The sequence below is a fragment of the Podarcis filfolensis genome, assembly GCF_964270895.1.
Source record: "Podarcis filfolensis genome assembly, chromosome: 6".
Taxonomy (NCBI): domain Eukaryota; kingdom Metazoa; phylum Chordata; class Lepidosauria; order Squamata; family Lacertidae; genus Podarcis; species Podarcis filfolensis.
The window spans coordinates 54,034,257-54,057,155 of NC_139609.1; the positions used below are offsets into that span (position 1 = coordinate 54,034,257).

The 22,899-nt window shown below is 41.1% G+C and overlaps 2 protein-coding genes across 2 annotated transcripts; one reads left to right on the forward strand and one right to left on the reverse strand.

The window, feature by feature from the left end:
- Positions 1-1,581: 1,581 nt before the first annotated feature.
- Positions 1,582-7,696, reverse strand: SRSF3 (serine and arginine rich splicing factor 3). The gene is made up of 6 exons (XM_083619691.1): positions 7,479-7,696; positions 6,531-6,738; positions 5,691-5,825; positions 3,618-3,656; positions 2,653-2,739; positions 1,582-2,444 (listed from the first exon to the last, which is right to left on the reverse strand). The coding sequence occupies exons 2-6, from the start codon at positions 6,734-6,736 to the stop codon at positions 2,417-2,419; spliced, it is 495 nt and encodes a 164-aa protein (XP_083475817.1). The 5' UTR covers positions 6,737-6,738; positions 7,479-7,696; the 3' UTR covers positions 1,582-2,416.
- A 62-nt stretch (positions 7,697-7,758) lies between these two features.
- LOC310765125 (parathyroid hormone 4-like) lies at positions 7,759-21,795 on the forward strand. The gene is made up of 5 exons (XM_083619697.1): positions 7,759-7,917; positions 13,752-15,793; positions 16,502-16,605; positions 18,958-20,849; positions 20,987-21,795. Exons 3-4 carry the CDS (start codon positions 16,517-16,519, stop codon positions 19,346-19,348), a joined length of 480 nt encoding a protein of 159 aa, XP_083475823.1. The 5' UTR covers positions 7,759-7,917; positions 13,752-15,793; positions 16,502-16,516; the 3' UTR covers positions 19,349-20,849; positions 20,987-21,795.
- Positions 21,796-22,899: the final 1,104 nt, after the last annotated feature.

The following is a 22,899-nucleotide window of genomic DNA, read 5'->3' on the forward strand; positions in this document are numbered from 1 at the left end:
CCAAAGAAACCAACTGCTGCCACGTGCCTAGGGCAAGAGAAAGCAAACATCACTTGATGGTACAATTTCTTCTAAAAGTAGAATAAGCTGTTTGTATACTATTGCCATTTTGTGAAGAATGATTCACTTCTCTGTGGACTTAAATTGCCTTGACAATGAGATGTTGACAGCTACATTGAAGAGTACATGTGCACCTCTCATTATACCCAAAACTCCCTTAAATTTCAATACCAATTTGAGAATGTGACTTCTTCCCCCTCTGTATGCTTACACCAGTTGTTTTGGACACAGTGGGAGGGGGAATGCACAATTCACATCCATCATAGGTACCTGCACAGATGAGCATCACCAGACCCAGATGCAAGCTTGCCAGGCAAAGGAAACATTTGTACTGCACGAAGAATAAAAAGGGGATCAGGAAGCCACCAGAGGCAATCATTTTCTAACCAATAAATTTACCAGGAGGATTTAATGTGCAACCCTTTTGGGCTGATACTCTGCAGTCCCTCATGCTCCCCTCACACAAGTTTCAGAACCTCTATGGTACAGGGAGCTTACACACTAAAACTACTGAGCTGGATGTTTACTACATGGCATAGTGCAGGCACTTCTAACTCTGCAATTTGACATGCTTTAACTATATCCCTTCCTTCACATTTTTCAGCAAGGCTTCTGATACCTGGGTTAAATGTGATATGACCCATGTGCAAAGGTTCAAGGTAGTACATAAGTGACTCATGTGGAGTCTTGAGTGTTGTTTTCATAGGGTTTAGTTCACAATTGCCCCCTCCAAGCCTGTCTCCCCAAAAAGACACCTACTTCAACAGCTCATTCTGCTGTGAGTTTTTTTGGTTTTTTACAAATGCTTTATCCACACATAGGTTGACAAGGCACAATGGAACTCTGCAAGACAAGTCTTTAATGAAGCATGCATTTCCCCTTTTTGAAGCCGTTTAAGATAGAATATTAAACATTAACAATCTTTGGATGACCATGTAATTTTCCTTAAAAGGCTAGATAATGAAATTAAACCAAATGTTTTCAAGTAGTATGGATTTAATCTAAAATTCACAAGACCAATTATTTTCTGGGCACAAGACCAATGGATAAACGTTGCATGCAACATTTGTTTTAATGCAGAGCATTTAAAGCTTTGTCGGCATTACAAAGCTTAATTTTTATGCTTAACTTGAATCCCTGCATAGCAAGTTCACTTTTGGTATACAAGTTTGAGTGCTTCATTACTAAAATGAATGCTCATTGGAGTGCAGCATGCTAAGCCAATCATTATTGTAACTTGTTGTGAATGTGTTGTAGTAAGTAACCATGTATTACCATAGATGATGACTGAGGCAATTGCCTCTAGGTATTTGAAGAGGTATTTTAAAAGGAACTATGTGTGGTCTGTTACTTACATATGAACGTTCTCTGAATAGCTCTTTATCCAAACATTAACACAGTGAAATTTGATTATGGCTTCAAATTGTTCACAATAACAGATTTGAATTAAACTGTACACAAGTCCATCTGAATGTTATATTTGCACGAAAGTTTGTCAAAATACGAAAGTTAAATACTTAGAACGATTTGTAACCAAAATTTTAATCCAAAGATCTCAAAGAGTTTACAGTGACATGACAACTTATGCACAATAAGAAAATTTCGCATCTACAATGTACCCTTATGCACCCAAATCCTTTAAGCTAATCATCTGTTCTTTTGGTCTGCTCTATAATGAACAGATTAGGCAGTTCACATTTCAGCAGTAAGTACTGATCCACACAAAGATACAAAACTTAATCTACACTTTTACATGGTAGAAGGTAGTTCTGACTAAACTGGTATAAATCAGAACTTGTAAAACAGTATCAAAAACATATAGCTCCCACAAGGCTTTCATAACCCTTTTGCTTACTATTGGTTTTATCCTGTCCATTAACCCTGCTCTCACCCTGCATAGATTGCCCATTTGTGATTGTAGCAAATGCTCAGGATTAAAAGGTCATGTGTGTTGTGTACTTCCTTTCAAGTTTAGATCCTGCAGAGATTCCAGAACACAATATTTATATGAAGAACATTTGCCACTTGCATGGCTTTTGAGGTTTTATTTGGTAAGTCTATGCAAGGTTATTAGCTAAACATTAATGCAAATCAAAGTTATGCTTAAGGGTACACTGTAAAGCAACAAGTTATTACACTTCATATGACCTGCTCAGAACCATATACAGATTCACAACTGTTACATTTGTCACCTGTTACAAGAGACAAGAAAAACAAAATTTGACAGCTAAAACATTTTAAAAATGCACCAAGCTTATGAAGTCTTAAAAGAAAACAATGTTCTGTACATACTCCTTTCACATACTCCTTTCTTCAGATCTAATATGACTTCCTGTACACTGCTGTTCCTGAAGTTCTATTTCCTGTCATTTGACCTGGAACGGCTAGATAGAATATACATTGAGATTCTCAGTCAAACAATGGAAGTAGTTCAGTATCGTTATTTAAACATACACCTGAAATTTCAACTAGACAAATTGACCTATTATAAGGCTTTTAATTAGTGCACTAGTGAAAATGGCATTTCTCTAGTAAATATGCTACAGAATTAAACTCTGTATTCAGACATTAAGGTTATGGAAGTGTTCTTACCTACGAGATCTGGAAAATGAACGGGAAGGCTTATGATTTCTCTCCCTTGACAGTGATCTCTCTCTCCTTCTATCTCTAGAAAGGGACCTATAAAAGGAATAATCAGGATTTCAAGAGAATATATTTTTCATGCAATTCTTGAAAAACAGCATACTCAAATGTCACTCCTTGAATAACCTTTTTCTTGTAGCTTAAATTCATATTTTTAAATATGTTGCAAATTAAGGGCTATAACATACTAATGTATGTGCACAGGTTTTACTTTCTATTTGAGCAACACATGCTATCAATGCATTAACTAGTACAGTGCTTGTAAACATGCTTGAAAATCTTAATTTATGAGGCACATTTTAGAATAATATGTAATTCATCATTGATACTGGATTCAAAACGAAAGGTATTTTAGTTTATCACAGCATTTGATGGCAGAAAAAACACTTTTAAATTGTTTAAAGCTGAATTCAATTAGACTATACTTTAATAAACACATTTGGCATGCATTTTACACAGCATACTGACAACTGTGCTGGCCAAGTACACTTTCAAAGGAGTCAGAGATTTATGGCACTTCAAGTGTATAATTCAACTATCCTTTGGGCTATGAAATGTCACACCTGTGCCATCTGCACCACAGTGCCATCTGTTTAAGGGGGTGGGGAGTCCCTTATTCTATAAGCACTATCTAGGCCAGGGGTCAGCAAATGTTTTCACCAGGGGGCCAGTCCTGGGGGGCGGACGGGTGGACTATATTTTGAAAAAATAAAAAATGAACGAATTCCTATGCCCCACAAATAACCCAGAGGTGCATTTTAAATAAAAGGACACATTCTACTCATGTAAAAACATGCAGATTCCCGGACCGTCCGTGGGCCGGATTTAGGAGGAGATTGGGCCAGATCCGGCCCCTGGGTCTTAGTTTGCCTACCCATTATCTAGACAACCCAAATGCGGCACCAATAGTTTACCTGCTGCGGCTACGGGAGAAGCTTCTCCTTCGTGGAGATCTACAATCAAAAATAGAAAAGTGAGTATTTTCATCAATTCAACATTAGTGGGGCGAGGCAATTCCCAACTTGTCAAGTCACTGTTGGGCCCAGTGAATGTGCCAAATAACATGGCACTCATCGTCCAGCAAAATGGAAAGATTCAGGCATTAAAAACTCAAGTGTGATCAGCACGCTTCCAACCATGAGTTTGCTTTAACTAACACCATGTCATAAGCAAACCTGTCCAATGCAGCACTTCCATCTCAACTAAATCCACTGCCTAGTACACTATACTAATGTCCCACAAGTAGTCCCAAAATTGGTATAAACCAGTATTTTGGAACCCATGCAAGGTAAAAGTCCGCTACAGGACACAAGGTACCAAGTGAAAGACTAACGCACACCGTGACAAAGCCATTAAACACCATTAGAACTGCATATTTGTGAATGCAAAAATTTAAAATGTCATAGTGTGTTTAGTCTAAAGAACCTTAGTTTGCCCAGTTTATCCCAAAAGTAATTGTTTTAAGTTCCGAAAACTGTTAGTAAAACAGTTTAAAGGTGAAAGGAGTTGGCAGATTTTTGCAAGAAGAACTAAGTTAGCAATTAAATGTAGTTTGCCATCTCGCATGCAAATATACTGCAGTTTAGTTTCTTATATTAAGTTTCCTTAACACCCTTAAAAGTTTTATTCAAGCAACATATGTATGTTACCACGAAATTATGCACAGCCAGCCTTTGATTGAGAAAAAGTAATTACTTATAAGCCGCTTACTCCTTATTTTTACCAGCAGTAAACTGTATAAGCAGGAAAAACTTACTAGTTTTTGGTTTCAACAAGCTAGAAATGGTGAGGTGAGGCTGCCGGACTGACTGCCAAGAAGAATTTGCTGAAAAGGTTTTGCCAGATGTTGCGTTGTATTTAGTTGGTTGGCGAAGGGGGTGTTGTGGATTTTTCCTGCTTTTTTGTTAGCCGAAGGCTGCTGCTGCAGTTGTTGTGAAGACATTTGGTAAATAAACAGCTGAGCTGATTGGCCGGGAATGTGTGGGCGGTCGAGGTGGCTGCTGCCGATTTGGTTAAGGTTGGAGAGAAGGCTGAGAGAAAACAGCATGCTCGGGAACCAAAGGGCGGTGCAACCTGACGACTGGCCATGCCTGGGTCATGTGAAACGACACCAGCCAAGCTGAATGGGGCGCGCTGGTCACATGACGCTGAAAGGGCTAGTTGACTGGCTAATGCAGACTCAGAGGGTGGTGAGAAGAGACATGATGGTGACTCTGTAACGGGTTCATTTTTATTAATAGATGGACCAAAAAAAGCATAAAAAAATGAAAAACAAGCCATCAGTACAACCATCTATTAGCTAACAAATACTCCTATTGTGTTCTACAGTGAAAGGGAACAGATTTCACTCTCTTATCTTGTATGGACTTCATTTACCTGAAACAGGCTAAAATCAGCCCTTGCAGAAATAAAGACCCTAAGTACGACTAATAAACACCCAACCAATCTGTCAGGGTCAGAGAATGCATTACTTGTAAAAAACCTGCTTTATTTTGAAATTTATTCCTGCATAACTCAAAAGTTGGTCATATTTCAACAGATTTACTATTGTCAGATTTAGCTAAGCAACTGTTCATTGCTTCAGCATTTTTAAAACAGTTGCCTGCCTGGCATCATTGTGCTAAAGTGGAAAAATCTCAAGTAGGTGGAAAAGCCAAGCTGTTGTATGCAATGTTTACAACAATGGTGTAAAGAAAAGCAAAAAAAACCAAGTTGGAGTACTGGGAAGAAAAAGAAAGTGACTAGAAGATGAACAGACTTCAGAAGGAAAGATGATAATCCATGTTAGAGGGCACTATCAACTGGTATAGACACCTAAGGATAAAAGTCAGTGTTCAACACAATGTATCCCTCTAACACATACTCAATGCTTTAAAATTCTGTGTCTGGGTAGGTATAGAGAAGCATATTTTTTTTAAAAAAAAGTCTATTATGACAAATGGTAATACTGCCAAACATTACTATACAAGTTCTTTGCTCCCAAATACCTGCGGCGAGGTGGAGGACTTCTCCTACGATAGTCATCTCGAGGACGTCTACCCCATGAGGGAGGTGGACCACGGTTCCGACTACGTTTTTCACCATTGGAGAGTTCCACCCTGACACGACACCCACAAAGTGTTCTAAGAGAAAAAGGGAAGGGTTGTTAGTTCTAACAGCCTAATAAAACTAAGCCAGACACTTCAACTAGTGCCCCTGTATTTCCCTAGTTATTTAAACTTCAACACAAAACCAAGTCAGTCTAATTTTGTTTTGTTTAACTTAAAATTAGACTGGGGACCAGTATTTCACTCCTAAGAAGCAGCCAGCACTTAAAATTGTTTTGATCATATAGAACGCATATTCAGCTTCAGCTATTATAGATGTCAAAATAAAAATGTTCTTAAATCAACATGAGTGAAATTCAGCTACAGTCTGAGCCATTAAGAGCCTGCAACGTTACGCATATTTCCATTTTAAAAAAATATTACATGTTTGAAACAGGGCACTCAGAATCACAAGAGCTCACAACCAGTGTTTCCAAAACTTGGCAGCTGTGCAAAATCTAGAAGCTCAGGAATAATATGCAACATGTTTAAACTGTACTCAAAATAAACTCTTCTAACAAAAGCAAAGGATTACATTTCACACAAATTTAACAGACTGTTAGTAAGAATTACTTCCCAGACCCACTAGCCCCCACAGAAAATCAGTTCTATTTCTTTTGGATCTCCAAATACAGAAGCCAGGCTATTTGTGACCAATTTTCTTTTCAATCAAAGCAGCATATTACATTAATAGATCAGAGTATACACACAAGCTCAACCCAAATGTAAGTGAATTTTTACCTCCCATCTAGTTCTCTGACTGCATCAGCAGCATCACGTGGGTCTTCAAATTCAACGAAAGCAAAACCAGGGGGATTCCTAGCAACCCACACACTACGAAGTGGTCCATAGTAGCCAAAAGCTCGCTCCAATTCAGTTTTGTTGCCATTGTTCCCAAGGTTACCTACATAAACCTTGCAGTCCAGTGGACACGAATCACGATGCATCTCTGGAAGACATGCAAGGGAAAACTGGTTTGCCTTCTGTTCATATTTATTAGTTAGGGAACCTTTTGGGTTATAAGGTATTTGAAACAGGCTCATGATTTTGAAAATACAGTGCAGATGATTTGACTTACAACGCATAACTATTCATACATTTAAGTCCATCTTATAATCTACTTTAGAAATATAATCCATTGTTCCAAGGTATTAATCATCTTATATTGAAGACCCATACTCCGGGCCCTTAAAACACACAAGCGAAGTCAAAATTAAGAGACCTCGATATAAGAAAGGAGTTGCCGATCCTTTCCCCCATTTGAGGGCATCCAGGGGTTGACAACTGGAAGGGCTTGGAAGGGCATGTTGTGTTCAGATCCCCAATGCAGGTCTCCCTCAAGGCAGCCTGTGGTGATTTGAGGTGGGCCTGAGGCTCCTAGCTCACGAGGAGACGAAAAGGGCTTCTTACGCCTTGGGTAACTGGCGCGCCTACTACTGAGCGGCTTCCCGCCCACCGCGGCGGCCTCTGGCCCTCACAATTCTCCCTCGGTTCGACTCGAGCTTGCGCATATAATACCCACCACGCCGCCCCTCACGCTCAAGCAGCCCGCCTCCCCTTTCATCTCCTCCCCGGTACCAACATCCCGGCGGGAGACCTGACGTTACTTCAACCACACAAAATGGCGGCGGCTCTTTGTCCGCTGCCGCAACCGCGAGGCCTTCCATCCCGACCAAGCCCCTCCCTCACCGGCTGCCGGGCCAGGAGTGTGAACGACTCTCGCGAGTAACCGCTACACGGTTTTATGATTATTAATTTTCGGTCGGCTCCGCAGTCTCCCTCGCTTCTCGCCCCTCAGCCACCGAGCTCGATCGCTGCGTCGCCCGTTTTCCCGCCAAGACTCGATTCCGCCGCCTCTCCCACTTCGTCGCACTGGACAAAATGGCGGAAGGCGCCTACACACCCCGAGTTTATATATGTCCTGCCCATCTAGCACGTGACCAGGATTCTCACCAATTGCACGTCGCTTCTCCGGTGATCGACGGTTCCTTGCGCCCTACCCACTTTCTCAGAGTGACGGCTCCGCCTCAAGGAGCAGATCCTTCCTGACGCTTCTTGTTCGCTTAGTAGTGCCTGCTCCTATTGCCCAGTAGGCCGGGCCACTGTCACCGTGGCAACCAGAGAATAGGTGGGACGGGGAGGGGGGAGAGAATGGGTGGGGCGGGGCCGACAGTGCCTCACGGAGGCTCAGGGCTTATGGTGGAATCGTGTGGGGCGGGAGGTGTCCCAGTATTTACTAAAGGCCGGTGGGGTTTCGCTCAACTGCTCCATTTCCACTTCGACGCAACCGCTTTTCAAATTTCCCGGATGAGCTCTTTGTATTAAAGGGCGTCCCTGTTTTAGAAGCGCGGCATCTCTCGCTTCAGCTTTAACCTGAACCCGCACTGGATTGTGGAGGGAACCCACCTCGCCATTAATCCTTAAAAGGGAATTTAAGGCGGCCTCAGTTCTGATTCTTTTCTCCTAACGATTTACAAAGTGGGGCTTGTTTCCGAAGAGCTATGTTTCCCCTTTGCATAGGTGTTGCCCATCCCAGGTGCTGTACGAAAAAGGCTATAATTTTCCCAACTGTGCTGTGACTTTGTTCCTAGAGGGGTTGTTAGATAGGAACCCCGTTCCCACACCTGATCTGGCTTCAGCTGGCCTCAGAATAGGAAGGACAATCATAGAATCATAGAGTTGGAAGAGACCACAAGGGCCATCGAGTCCAACCCCCTGCCAAGCAGGAAACACCATCAGAGCACTCCTGACATATGGTTGTCAAGCCTCTGCTTAAAGACCTCCAAAGAAGGAGACTCCACCACACTCCTTGGCAGCAAATTCCACTGTCGAACAGCTCTTACTGTCAGGAAGTTCTTCCTAAAGTTTAGGTGGAATCTTCTTTCTTGTAGTTTGGATCCATTGCTCCGTGTCCGCTTCTCTGGAGCAGCAGAAAACAACCTTTCTCCCTCCTCTATGTGACATCCTTTTATATATTTGAACATGGCTATCATATCACCCCTTAACCTCCTCTTCTCCAGGGTAAACATGCCCAGCTCCCTTAGCCGTTCCTCATAAGGCATCGTTTCCAGGCCTTTGACCATTTTGGTTGCCCTCCTCTGGACACGTTCCAGTTTGTCAGTGTCCTTGAACTGTGGTGCCCAGAACTGGACACAGTACTCCAGGTGAGGTCTGACCAGAGCAGAATACAGTGGCACTATTACTTCCCTTGATCTAGATGCTATACTCCTATTGATGCAGCCCAGAATTGCATTGGCTTTTTTAGCTGCCGCGTCACACTGTTGGCTCATGTCAAGTTTGTGGTCAACCAAGACTCCTAGATCCTTTTCACATGTACTGCTCTCAAGCCAGGTGTCACCCATCTTGTATTTGTGCCTCTCATTTTTTTTGCCCAAGTGCAATACTTTACATTTCTCCCTGTTAAAATTCATTTTGTTTGTTTTGGCCCAGTTCTCTAATCTGTCAAGGTCGTTTTGAAGTGTGATCCTGTCCTCTGGGGTGTTAGCCACCCCTCCCAGTTTGGTGTCATCTGCAAATTTGATCAGGATGCCCTTGAGTCCATCATCCAAGTCGTTGATAAAGATGTTGAATAAGACCGGGCCCAAGACAGAACCCTGTGGCACCCCACTAGTCACTCTTCTCCAGGATGAAGAGGAACCATTGATGAGCACCCTTTGGGTTCGGTCAGTCAGCCAGTTACAAATCCACTGAGTGGTAGCATAGTCAAGACCGCATTTTACCAGCTTCTTTACAAGAATATCATGGGGCACCTTGTCAAATGCCTTGCTGAAATCAAGGTAGGCTACATCCACTGCGTTCCCTTCATCTACCAGGCTTGTAATTCTGTCAAAAAATGAGATCAGGTTAATCTGACATGACTTATTTTTCAGAAATCCATGCTGACTATTGGTGATCACAGCATTCCTTTCTAGGTGCTCACAGACTGTTTGCTTAATGATCTGCTCCAGAATCTTCCCTGGTATTGATGTCAGACTGACTGGGCGGTAATTATTTGGGTCCTCTCTTTTCCCCTTTTTGAAAATAGGGACAACATTTGCCCTCCTCCAGTCTGCCGGGACTTCGCCTGTTCTCCAGGAATTCTCAAAGATGACTGCCAGTGGTTCTGAGATCACATCTGCCAGTTCTTTTAATACTCTTGGATGCAGTTCATCTGGCCCTGGAGACTTGAATACATCTAGACTAGCCAAGTATTCTTGTACTATCTCCTTAGTTATTCTGGGCTGTGTTTCCTCTGCTGAATCATTTGCTCCAAATTCTTCAGGTCGGGCATTGTTTTCTTTATCGGAGAAGACTGAGGCAAAGAAGGCATTGAGGAGTTCAGCCCTTTCTGTGTCCCCTGTTTGCATTTCACCATCTTCTCCTCTGAGTGACCCCACTGTTTCTTTGTTCTTCCTTTTGCTACGAACATACCCATAAAAGCCTTTTTTGTTGCTTTTAACCTCTCTAGCAAGCCTGAGTTCATTCTGTGCTTTAGCTTTTCTGACTTTGTGTCTACACGTGCTGGCTATTTGTTTGACAAGGAATCGGATGCTGTCGGAGCAAGTGGTACCTCCATTCTGTGTTCGGTTAGGTGGGATGCAGGCCTCTAAAGGCAAGTGTGGGGTGGTTATTGCCCCTGCTGTGACAGATGAGGCAGTCCGTTGGCTGGCAAGTTGTGCGGAGAGGTGATGAGGGCAAAGTGTTTTGGGATGCTACCTGCCAACTCCTAGGGGCCGAGGTCCCGCCAAGAGAATATTTCGGGGGCACCACCCCACAGAAAGTTGATGGGCATTGCCCTTCAAATAGTGTGGGTGTGCCCCATCATGTGATTATGTGGGGAAGGGCTTCCCTAGGTCCCCAAATATTTTATTCAAGTTGGCACCCCTGTAATCTGACAGTTTTTGGCCAGGTATGCAAAAGATGAGTGAAGCCATTTTCCCTCAGTGGGGCTCAAAATCCCACCACCTGCTTCCCAACCCTGAGTTCTGTGTAGGGCACCACTATGGGATAGTCCTAGCAGTGTGTGATAGTGTGTAGCTGTGGCTCCCCTTCGTGTGTCGTCCTAATCCCTCTCGGTTGCTTGGCAAAAAAAAAAAAAAAAGGTATTCCCTGAGCATCTTAAACAGGGTCCTTTCTGCAGGCTTATTGCCATGTGGTGAAAGAAATATCCTATTTCCATGTGAGTGTTCTGTTGTGTGACCTCTTCTTCCTCCTCTTTGGGACTTATACTTCTAAAAGTACACTTTTGTGAATCCTTACATTTGGAAGATTGCATTGTAGTATGTGTGACCCTGTCGGTCTGCCATCTTGTTGTTGTTGTTTAGTCGTTTAGTCGTGTCCGACTCTTCATGACCCCATGGACCAGAGAACGCCAGGCACTTCTGTCTTCCACTGCCTCCCGCAGTTTGGTCAAACTCATGCTGGTAGCTTCGAGAACACCATCCAACTATCTCGTCCTCTGTCGTCCCCTTCTCCTTGTGCCCTCCATCTTTCCCAACATCAGGGTCTTTTCCAGGGAGTCTTCTCTTCTCATCAGGTGGCCAAAGTATTGGAGCCTCAGCTTCACAATCTGTCCTTCCAGTGAGTCCTCAGGGCTGATTTCCTTAAGAATGGATAGGTTTGATCTTCTTGCAGTCCATGGGACTCTCAAGAGTCTCCTCCAGCACCATCTAGTGGCAAGCAAAGAAACCTGTTTGCTTTTCTGGAGCTAAAAGCCTGTCTGTTTTAACTGTTTCCCCAGTTTTCTATCTGAATAAACCATAGCTCCTCTGCTATTTTGTCACCCACACAGGAGTGCTTTCTGTTGTAGAGTAGTCTGAAGTTATTCTAGGTTAAAACCCCAGAAGGCCACAAGGCCTATAAAGATATCAGACATATGGAGGCAACTAGTTTTGTGTTTCGCATGAATGCTATGTAAAAAGCTGGACATGTCCCACGCTCTTAATATAATTTTATGAGTTAGGTGGGGTAGGTTGTATGCCTGAGCTTCCTTCTAATTCCTGGATCCAGCATTGATTCAATTTCTGGAATAGTCAGGTTAGGTTCCTGGTGAGGTAATGGCTCTCTAAGTATGGGCCATTAGGTAACAAAGGAAGTGGTTCTGTGCCAGATAACAAATACGTGGGTCCCTCACTCCCTTTGTTAGAAAGACAAAAGCGAGAATTGAGAGTTGAGTGGTGTAAGCTAGAAGCTGGAAGACAGAGCTATGCCTGATTTCTGTCTCAGGCACAGGTTGTTGTTTTGTTATTGTTTAGTCGTGTCCGACTCTTCGTGACCCCATGGACCAGAGCACGCCAGGCACGCCAGGTTGTATATATGTAAATAAACCATTGATCCTAAAGACACCATAGTCTCTGCTCATTCCAAGGAAACTGAAACTTGAGTAGGCACCTGGTCATTGAAATGTACATCAAATGCAAAACATTTGGCAGAGAAAGGGAGGCATTTTATTTATTTGAAAGAAACGCATCAACAATTTAGAGAAATATACATACCATTTCCAAAATAAGAAAACACTGATTACGTAAAAGCTCATATCTAGAAAGTTTATATTTAGTTGGTCTTTAAGGTGCTACTGGAACATCTTTCAATATTTTTTTTTTAATCTTTCATCATTGTTATTTATTACGACAGACCAACATGGCTACATTACCTGAATCACTGATTATGTATGCTATATCAAACCATAATATCTTGCTACAAGTTCCCTTACATTGCCAGAGGCCAAAGCTCATGTTCTTTGGTAACTATTTAATAAAGTTGATGTGCATAGCATAGAAATTGTCTAATTATTTTGATATGCCGACACATAATGGGCCAGTTTCTCATTCAAAGCTACACAAGTTCCAGAGCTGCTGCCGCCGGTCCAACTTAAAGTTTGCTTTCAAAATCCTCCACAGCTTTTCTGTGGTGGATTTAGCCACAGTTAATATAATCACATCTTTATGGAGTCTTCAAAGATAAAAATGGAGGGCAGGTTTAGGATTTAGCATGGATTTTTTGTCCTGCAATATGCTCCACTTCTTTAGACACTTTTATCCAATCCTGGGATACTCTTGAACTCAGTACTGGAAGCCAGCTTGTAACCATCTGGTAACTATTGTTCAGTGAAGGCCAGCACAGTTTGAAGCTTCCATAACTACTACTGCGGGAGTTAAAATTGCTGCTGGATGCAACACCCATTCTCTAAAAGTAGAGCTGCTGAGATATTTCCTATAATGCAACTTCCCAAGGGTAGTGGAATTGAGTAGCCATGGCAGCACACACTGTCTATGATAGAATGCTTTAAGTTGTCATTCAATGAGCATCTTTCAATTTCTCTGGCTGACATTCACTTGCTCAGACAAATGGAATCATAGTTCTTATGATAATGGTAGTTGCCCCTCAATTACATAAAGGTGGTTATAAAGATCAGATGTTTTAGACTTGGCTATGGCTAGTGCTTATTAGCCTGGAAACACGTAACTAGAAAGCTCTGCTGTGGCAGACACATCATTTACGTTAACTTTTTGGGTGTCATGGAAACTAAAAAGAGATCACAAGAGTTTAGCAACCAATTTAGCAACCTCAATTTAAATCTTTAATTGGTTACAAGTTTTGACCTTTTCAATAAATGGCTCTTATGCCAGGAACAGTGTTGTTACAAAGCTAGAAGCCTGTAGTGATTAGCTGATGAACACAATGGCTCAAAATAAACAATTCTAGCCCCAGATGGTACAAGGCAGAACCAGTTAGGTCTGTACATTGGTATTTGGCTACTACTTTTTATGTTATTATGTTATATTTTATGTTATTATGTTATATTATGAAAACAATCCTACATTTAACTGTAGCTGCAATGAGGGACAAACAGCTATACCAATATAACTGCATAGAAAATATATATGACATTCAATGGTGTCCATATGCTATCAAAATGGGCTTTCACCCATGCTTTCCTGTCCTCTCACCCTCACCTTTCAGCTCCTGCAAACTCCCAGAATCTGTGTTGGACACTTTGGGAATCATTGAGTAGATGGGCAGTGGGCAGGCACAGAGGAAATCCTGTTGTGTCAGCAGAAGTCCAGGTTGTGAGGTACTGGCTCTGTTCAGGCTCGCTTAGCTGCTGGTATTATATTATTTGCTCTACATTTCTATTGTCTTATTTTATTTGTGCCGTAATTCTTGAAAGGTGCCTTGGAAATCCAAATCTGAGAGGCAATACTGCAAGTGGCTGCTGGTGATGTCCACTCTCTGCTGACTCTGGCCTAAATGGAAGTGAACTTGCGCCAGCCGCAAAGTGGCTGTGCCATGCATATGCTGTTGCCTTCACCACTGGACTATAGAGGGGGGAAGCAGCCAGCAGAGGAGGGACAGGCCTCAGATGCACCCAGAGAAACTCACCTTTACCACAGAGAAGAGACTGACGTGGGCTTAAAAGCTTCAGGAACAGGAACTTGCTCTGAAAGGGTACTGTACTGGGAAACGAAGCAGACTCATTTACCTGACAGTGCGGTGGAGGTTGGGGCAAGGGGACAGGAACCAAGGGGAAATAGAGCTGTGATTTATTTATCTATGAAGAGAACCCTGTGATGGGAGGAATGAGGGGTTTGGGGAGCTCTGAAGGTGCTGCTTTGAGCCTAAAATCCACTAGACCAGGCATCCCCAAACTCGGCCCTTCAGATGTTTTTGGGAGTACAACTCCCATCATCCCTAGCTAACAATACCAGTGGTCAGGGATGATGGAAATTGTAGTCCCAAAACATCTGGAGGGCCAAATTTGGGGATGCCTGCACTAGACAAACAACTATAAAGAAGGAAAACTGAGAACGTCAAATAAACAATAGATGAAGGCAGCAGAATTCTTTTTCTGTGCAAGGCTGAGAGGCACATATCTAAGATCAGTTCTGATGTTCAGAATAGGAGGTTGCTGCCTTATATCAAAGCTCAAAGAAGAGCAGGCCTGCCGAGATAGCACCGCTGGGAAAGTATTTAGGTGAGCCCTCACAGCCCTGCATCTTCTGACTCTAGCTATGCCCCATCTGCACACATTTCTGATCTATGGATGGGCAGTGACATCTGCTTATGCAGCATCTGAGGAAAGTGTTGCATGTATAACAGCAAAGCCCCATCCCGTTATGCCAGAGAGATATTATGGGTCAGTTTGCAAGTTACTGTTGGTGACACTGGGTGGATGCAGGAGACTTCACTGGGAGCATTCTGAATATTTGTTTGCCATTGAGGCTACCATAGTTCAACCAAGACTGATAAACATCAACCCGAAATTTGGGGTGGGCTGTGTGAAGTACCGTATGTCTTTAATTTCTACTGAGCAAGTAGTTTGATTTATGTTTCTCCATTTTTAGTTGGATATATTCATATCCCACTTCATATTTCCAGGCTGAGCCCTGGCACTGAAGGCATATTGTGACCATGCACCATTGTAAATCCTGGTCCAATTCAAAATCTGACAATAACATGTCAAGAAGATTCCTCCTTGCCTTGTTCATATGCTCAGTTCTCCACTTCTCCAGCTGCCTTCTAGAAAAATCAAGCTGATTCTTACCTTAAACATGTGGTGCTGATCCAGAAATTATATCAAAAGTTATCCAGCAAGTAACGGCTGGAATAAGTCCCCCAGTGATAAAACGTCTCCAATTCTTCAGCCTTGCTATTGATCCCAACCTCCATAGCATGATTTTACGATCCTATGAAAATGACAGGATGAGAGATATTTCAAAAACAGGAGGTCCCAGTGTCTTAATCACTAGCCAAATAGTAAACTTTATTGTCCAAGGTTGATTGTCTCTGGGAGAAGCACATCTTTCATTTATACAAGGAGGAAAAGATCTTAGTCATAGAATATGATGCGCAGCTCATCCCTATTGTTAAGTGCAGCTACAGAACTATAAAAGAAGCTAGGAAGGCGTACACTGTCATTGCAGGAGGAGGCTAACTAGACATCTGCTAGCAACAAGTAAGACTCTACAAATCAACTTCACCATACTCCAATATAAGGAGAAATAGTAAGTACTCTACATTACACTGCTATTTTTAACCTGTTGGGCTTAAAACTCTAGATACACTTACCAAGACATAAGCCCCATTGAACTTATTTCTGAGTAGACATGTATAGGGTTGCACTGTTAAATATTTTATTTCAACTAATATTTAATTAAGATATTGTCAGTTATATGTAGCTATACAAATATATCTCAAATATATTATTGACAAAATCTGTCAATAAGTGATTACAGTACTGGAAAAATTGAACCATGCCATTCAGGATGTATTTTGTGTATTCACATATTTCTAGAAAACCAGTTCTGGTTCAGATCAGAATATTTGTTTTGTTCCCTCCAAAAGCAAACAATTTTATATACATATTATGCTATTGATTTTCATAGGTTATACTAACCTGAGTGAAGATTGCAGTAATATAATTATGACAGGAATATTTGGAATACATATTTAAAAGATGGTTTTCTACTGTTTCAAATTAAAACCTTTTGTGTCCTAATATACAAATAAAATACACTATGGAATTATTTGGCTTTTGTTGTCACAGTAAATATGAAAAGGCAAAGAATAATATTTTTAAAATATATATATATTTCAGGCCAATACTTCCTATCTGCCACTATGGTTTAATTTTACTATCCATTATTTAAGTGGAATATGTTATAGCTGCAAGTTGTATTTCAATGTCCATCTTATTTCATCTTGTTTAATAGTTTACAAGACAGAAGATGCTTTTGTCCCAAAGATATCTACAGATGGTAACATTTTTGTCCATTTTTTTTCTTGTTTGGTTCGCAACATGTCAAGAAACAAAAACGTAAGAATATTTGTTAGTTAAATTTTTGATAAGCTTTATTTTACTATGATGGTTTTTTTGGGGGGGGGTTTTACTGTGTTGACTTTTGGATGCAAAATGATAACATTGCAGTAATGCTTTACAATATAATGTATTTTTCTGAAGGAGATCACTGTGCAAACATATGTTTAGCATCGTTTGTAATTTTTAAAATGATTTTTCTTTAAAATGTGATACATTTGGAAGGTGCTTTTAAAAATAAGATTATCCTGTACTGAAAGTCACAAGATAGCAAAGGGAAAGGGCAAAGTCTTCTTGTTGTTAGAGCTTTCCAAGATGGTTCCGAAAACCATAAAGTGATCTTCTGTTCATTCCTAGATAGTGATGATAAGGGCGAGAGAGCTACCTCTTTTAACACGTCAAAGCACAAATCCATAGCAAAATCAGAAATAATGAAGACAGCTACATATGTTATTCACATGTCTGTCCTGTTCACATATATTAGCCTGGTTTAGACATAATGGGAAACCCGTTGCTCACCACATGAGTGAGCCCACATGAACCTCAGGCTCACATGGTCTGCTGGTCATAAGGTTAGTACCTCTTGCTACAATCTCTTCAGCTTGGGCATAAAGAGGAACTGCGGCTTGTTTAAAAATGGAAGCTTCCAATCTCCTTGTGGCCACAGGAGATACATAGAAACCTGAGACTCATACAGGCTCTTTCATGGAGTAGGAAATCATGGTTTCCCATTATGTCTGAAACAGGCTAAAGCATGTGGTAGTCTTGACATGAAAATGGTTGCATGGAGCAGGAAATTATGACTCCCCCCCCCTTTTTTTTTTACCTCCCTGCACTCCATCAGTCCAGGCACTTTTCTCCTAGCCCAGTTTATGGAGCAGGGAGTACACCACAATTTTATTACAAAGATGGAGCACACACACAATGGTACCTCTGGTTATGAACTCAATTCGCTCCACAGGTCCGTTCTTATCCTGAAACTGTTCTTAACCTGAGGTACCACTTTAGCTAATAGGGCCTCCCGCTGCCACTGCGCTGCCGGCATGCAATTTCTGTTCTCATCCTGAGGTAAAGTTCTTAACCTGAGGTACTACTTCCAGGTTAGTGGAGGCTGTAACCTGAAGTATTTGTAACCCGAGGTGTTTGTAACCCAAGGTACCACTGTAATAAAGAAATGTGACTGCCATCATCATGTCTAACATAGGACACAGGAACATATTTATAATGAATCAGACCATTGGTCCATCCAGTGAAACCCTAACCACTCTCCAAGGTTTGAGGCAGGAGAGAGGTGAGGCAGTGGGGAGGTCGGAGTGGTTCAAATGCACTGGCAGAGCCAATCCGATGCATTTGGTGGTGTGTTTGCACTGCACTGACCTCTATGCCACTCTACCCCTCAAACACAGATGTTGGGAGGTCAGGCACCATCTCCATCCATGCTGTCCACAACTGGATAGGACTCTTTCCCAAGTATGGCCCTCAGTGGGCTCTCTTTGGTCAATGGTACTATAATGAACAGACAGGTTTTGTGAATAATAGCTAGCTATGCCACCTTCATTTTACACTGCAAAAAAGTCACTGGATAGAAACTATAATACAAGAACCTGAAACAGGCATGTGAACAGTGACAATGCTAATATGCTTGTACAGTAATGTGTCTTTTCATATATTAGGTTACAGTTAGTTGTGCATCTGACAGTGGCTATTCTTTACTGAATTTTAGGTTTCCCAGTTTGAAACAAAACTCCAAGTTCAACGCTGAAAACTCATCTAATATTTGTGAGAGGGTAGCCATGAAAAGAGTTCTTAGCAAGAGATAGGGAAATAAGAAACATCTGTGCAAATTCAGACATGAAAAAAATCAATTCCATTGAATTCAGTGGAACATATTCCGAAACAAGCAAGCATAGAACTGTAGCCTTACAGTCCAATCCTATATACGCCTACTTAGAAGTAAGCCCTACTGAGTTCAATGGAACTTATTCTGAGGTAGTGTTTATAGGATTCCAGCCTTAAAGAATTACAAATAAAGGCAGATGAGGAGCTGTAGGACAATAACTTGCATGGCTTTGGGGACTGTCAACTTTGCATTGATCAGTCCAATTCTACAAAGAAAATATTGAATGCAGATGTCAAACGTCTGAAGTGGTCAGCCCTGGTTCAGACCCCAGGAATACCATACACTACTTTTGCAAGCAGTTAGATGGCACCAGATAGTTCAACAAGATTGGAGACAATCCCTTAGTGATCTTGGTTTCCTCATCTTTAACTGATATACTTGAAATGTTTTCTTGCTTTGTTGTGAATGTGTTTCTGCTTCTCAAGCACAGTACTGGCTTTTTCACATTTCAGTAAGAGAGGAGTGGCAGAATTCCAGTTCTTGCATAACAAAGGAAATCTCCGCGAAGAGTTAAACCGACTGATTTGGCTCCACCAAGCCATGGGAGGAGTGCACACAGCCGTGGGCAGGGACATCCCGCAGGCACACATTGTGTGGACCTCCCCAAAGAACCAAGACCTCTCCGATCTCTCTGATGGAACTGGCAGAGAAGAGTCTCTAGAAATGATGAAGCAACTGCTGCTGGGATTGATGGAGAAGGAAGAGCCTGTTGCTGTCCTCAGGAAAACAAATGTGTTGCAGTATCTAAAGAATGTAAAGGGCAATCAGGACCGGCAAGACCTTTCTGACATATTTCAAGGTGGAGATCAAGATGGCAAAAGAAATCTCAGCACCCAGACATAGATTTCCTGACCGAACCTATTGCAGTCCATCTGCTACTTGATACACTGAGGGAGATCAAAAGAAAAGTTGATTAACAAAGAAAATGTGTGTTTGTGCCATTTACTACTCCTTTGTAGTATTGTAATCTGGCATTGTTGAAAGGCCAGAACATTTCCCCCTTATTCCGATTATTAAACAGGAATGTGCAGGGGTTAAAATTTTCCCTTCTAGATAGCACAAATATTTTATAACTGTTAGCAATATTGCCAGGGGCTATATATTATTATTGCTGCTTCACTCCTTTGCATTTGTTGAATAATATTATTGAGGTATTTGTGCATGCAGATTCTGCTGGGGTATGTGGAAAGTATTCACACTTTGTCCCTTATGCTCCTTTCCTGCTTCCACCACCCATATAATTACTTGAGGTCTTTTGTGCCTGTTTTCTACTGTCCCCCTTTAGCAATGTGGGTTTAAGTTATAATAAAGCACATGGCTGAGAAAAAACCTAGGCTGGAAAGCAAATTCAAATGCTCTATAATACATTTTTTTCATGTAAAAATGCATACTTCTAAATATGCACCCCTGGTTCTTTGAGCATATTAATATGGTCTCCTTACTGCAGAAAGAATACGTCTTACAGTAAGATTGGAATCTTAGGCAAACAAGAATAAGACCCATTGAACACCATGGGACTTACTTTTGAGTAAACATGCATTGGATCAGGCTGCAGCAATTCTGACCTACTCAAGGTTTTCAAAAGGAATCAAGTCATCCAGAATAATTCCTCAGCCTATCACCCACAGCTAGCTGATTAGAACACTTAGTAGAAAAGCCCAAATATACATATTTTCAAATGTAAAAACATTCTGCTGCAACTCTGAAGATGTGGAATTGAAAGCAATCATTGCAAGTAACTGGTTAGCTGCTTGAACAAAATATTTCAGATACCACATACCTCTGGAAGAAGTATGCTGAGAGTTCCCACTTTCCAGAGGGATGAAAAGGTTTTGTCAGAAAAGTTCCAAAGTCTATTGGGCTCAGTCCAGAGGGCATCAGACTCTTAATCTCAGGGTCGTGGGTTCGAGCCCCACATTGGGCAAAATATTCCTGCATTGCAGGGGGTTAGACTAGATGACCCTTGTGGTCTCTTTCAACTCTACAATTCAATGATAGATAAGAGGTGCAGATTGTGTACCTTAAACCTAAAACAATGTGATGTGTGAGAACTAAATGTTGATTGTTCTGTTAGGCTCCACACAAGGGTTGGTAACGTAATTGGCATTAAGAGCGGGTTAAATACAGCTCCCCGGGAAGTCTCTAAACAGCTCTGCATCCAGGTTTCTCCTAATCCTAGGAAAGTGGGTAATTATAGGGTCAACTTTCAGAGACAGTGTTGTTAATTTACTCTACCTGAATACAACATAGAAACCATATTACACAGATGGTGAATGTAACAATTTAAAATGGGCTCATACTGATGCACAACATGAAGTTCTGTTGTACACCACTGACATTCAGTGTATAAAACAAAAAAAATTTTTTTCTTTCCAGTAGCACCTTAAAGACCAACTAAGTTAGTTCTTGGTATGAGCTTTCGTGTGCATGCACACTTCGTCAGATACGAAGTATTCGTCAGATACTTCGTCAGATATTCAGTGTATAATCAATGTTTGGCCATGAGCAGATCGCAGACTGGTTAGATTTTGGTTGTCCAGGCACCAGATACTAAACCACCTTGCAGATTTTGTTTTGGGGGACTCTGCCTGAGCGTCTTATTACTTAATGTGGGACAAGTTTGTTTTTTCTTGCTTGCTTGTTTTTTTCTTTTGCAAATACATTTGTATTTTATATCCCAACTTCCCCCTGGAAAATCTCTGAAGGCTATCATAAGTAGAGGCTGGATCTGGCCTTCGCATACCATTTTTGTCATGAGCAAGGAGACTGGTTTCCTAGTTTCTAATGCCATATTTCAGATCTAAACTAGTTTGGGGAAACATACAAAATTCTGAATGCAGAATTCTAAATACAATTATTAGCAAATAAGTCCCATTGAATATTCCCAAGCCAACAAGTGTAGGGCTGAGATGTTATACAAAGCCACCTTTGTGCATTCCAAAGGAGTAATAAATGGCAAGAACACATTTTGTCCTTCATATTTAATAATAATATGTTAAACAATATGTACAAATGCTAAAATACATATGTAGTATTGCTATAGCTTTGTTATTTGGGTCACCGAAAATATTCAAGGTCTCAGTTACTTTAAATATAATGCTTAAGCTGTCTTAAAATAATCTTTTGATAATGATACAATGTTGATAGATCATATTTTACAGTGATCCATTTTAAACAAACTGTCCATCCTCAGTGTTATGGAACGCATTAAGATACATGTTTTTTGCATGAAATTTATCAAAATGTTGTACATCATTAATGCTGGAAATCTAAATAAAATAAAGCAAGATTATATTTTGCTAATAGCTATGCATTTTTGAATAAAATGGAAAAGATATTAAATGCCATTAAAATGAAAAAAACACTGGATAGCTATGTTGGCAACAACAGGGACTTCCATAGCTATGTACAATTTGCTGTCACTGTTCATCTGAGTTATAATATTATCCTGTAAGTGGATTTAAAAGTAGAAATGGAATTTTCATGAGAGACTATATACATATTAGCAGCTTAAAACACAGCAAATTTGTTCTCCCCACTCCCCTTCAAGTCACATTTACATCCGAGAAGGGGCAGGGGTGTCTTCACTCTATGTATATGACCGTACCCGTTTGGTTTTCCCATGCCTGCAGCTTCCCGCAACTTCTATTCTTGAAGCTGTCAACTGTGCATGTGCATCGGGCAGTCTCCAATATACACACCTCAGCTTAACCACAAAGCGATGGTTGCTTATTTCAAAATTTCGTCTTTAGGGCATCAACTTTCTCAATTCATGGATATTAACGAGTAGGGACCAGAGGTTCTTCATAGGGTTAGTAGACACAGAGTACGGCTTATGGTACATATCCAGTCTTCTATTAGTTGCATAAATCCATCCATTGTCTAGAGTCCTTCCCTCAAGTGTCTGTCTCTGAAGATAGATCATCAGGACAAAGAGAGAGCTGAAGTAAAATACTGCCCTTTGTTCTTCTGGAAATGGTTTTAAAGAACTTCATGTTTTTTAAAAATTCAACAGAGGTGGCCATGCTAGCCTCTTGCAGGAAAAACAAGTCCTTTGGCACTTTACGTACAGATTTATTTTGGCATAGGTGTCTGACAAAGTGGGCTCTAGTCCAAAAAGGTGTATGCCAAATAAACCTGGCATATGGCGTTTTTACAGTGCCACAATACAAGCAATAAAAGCAAACGTTTTTGGTGTGATCTGATAAAACTAGTGAGCATCACTATTTCCCTATTTGTGCAGTTCCAATGTCTGGAAAAGCAGGGAAAAGCCAAATGGAAGAACTGTACAATGATCAGGAACAAGGCGGGTTCCTGTCTCTTGAAAAGACAGCATAAGAACTCGGATCTTTTGAAATTAATACAATCTTTATGTGGATTTGGGATTGTGGAAA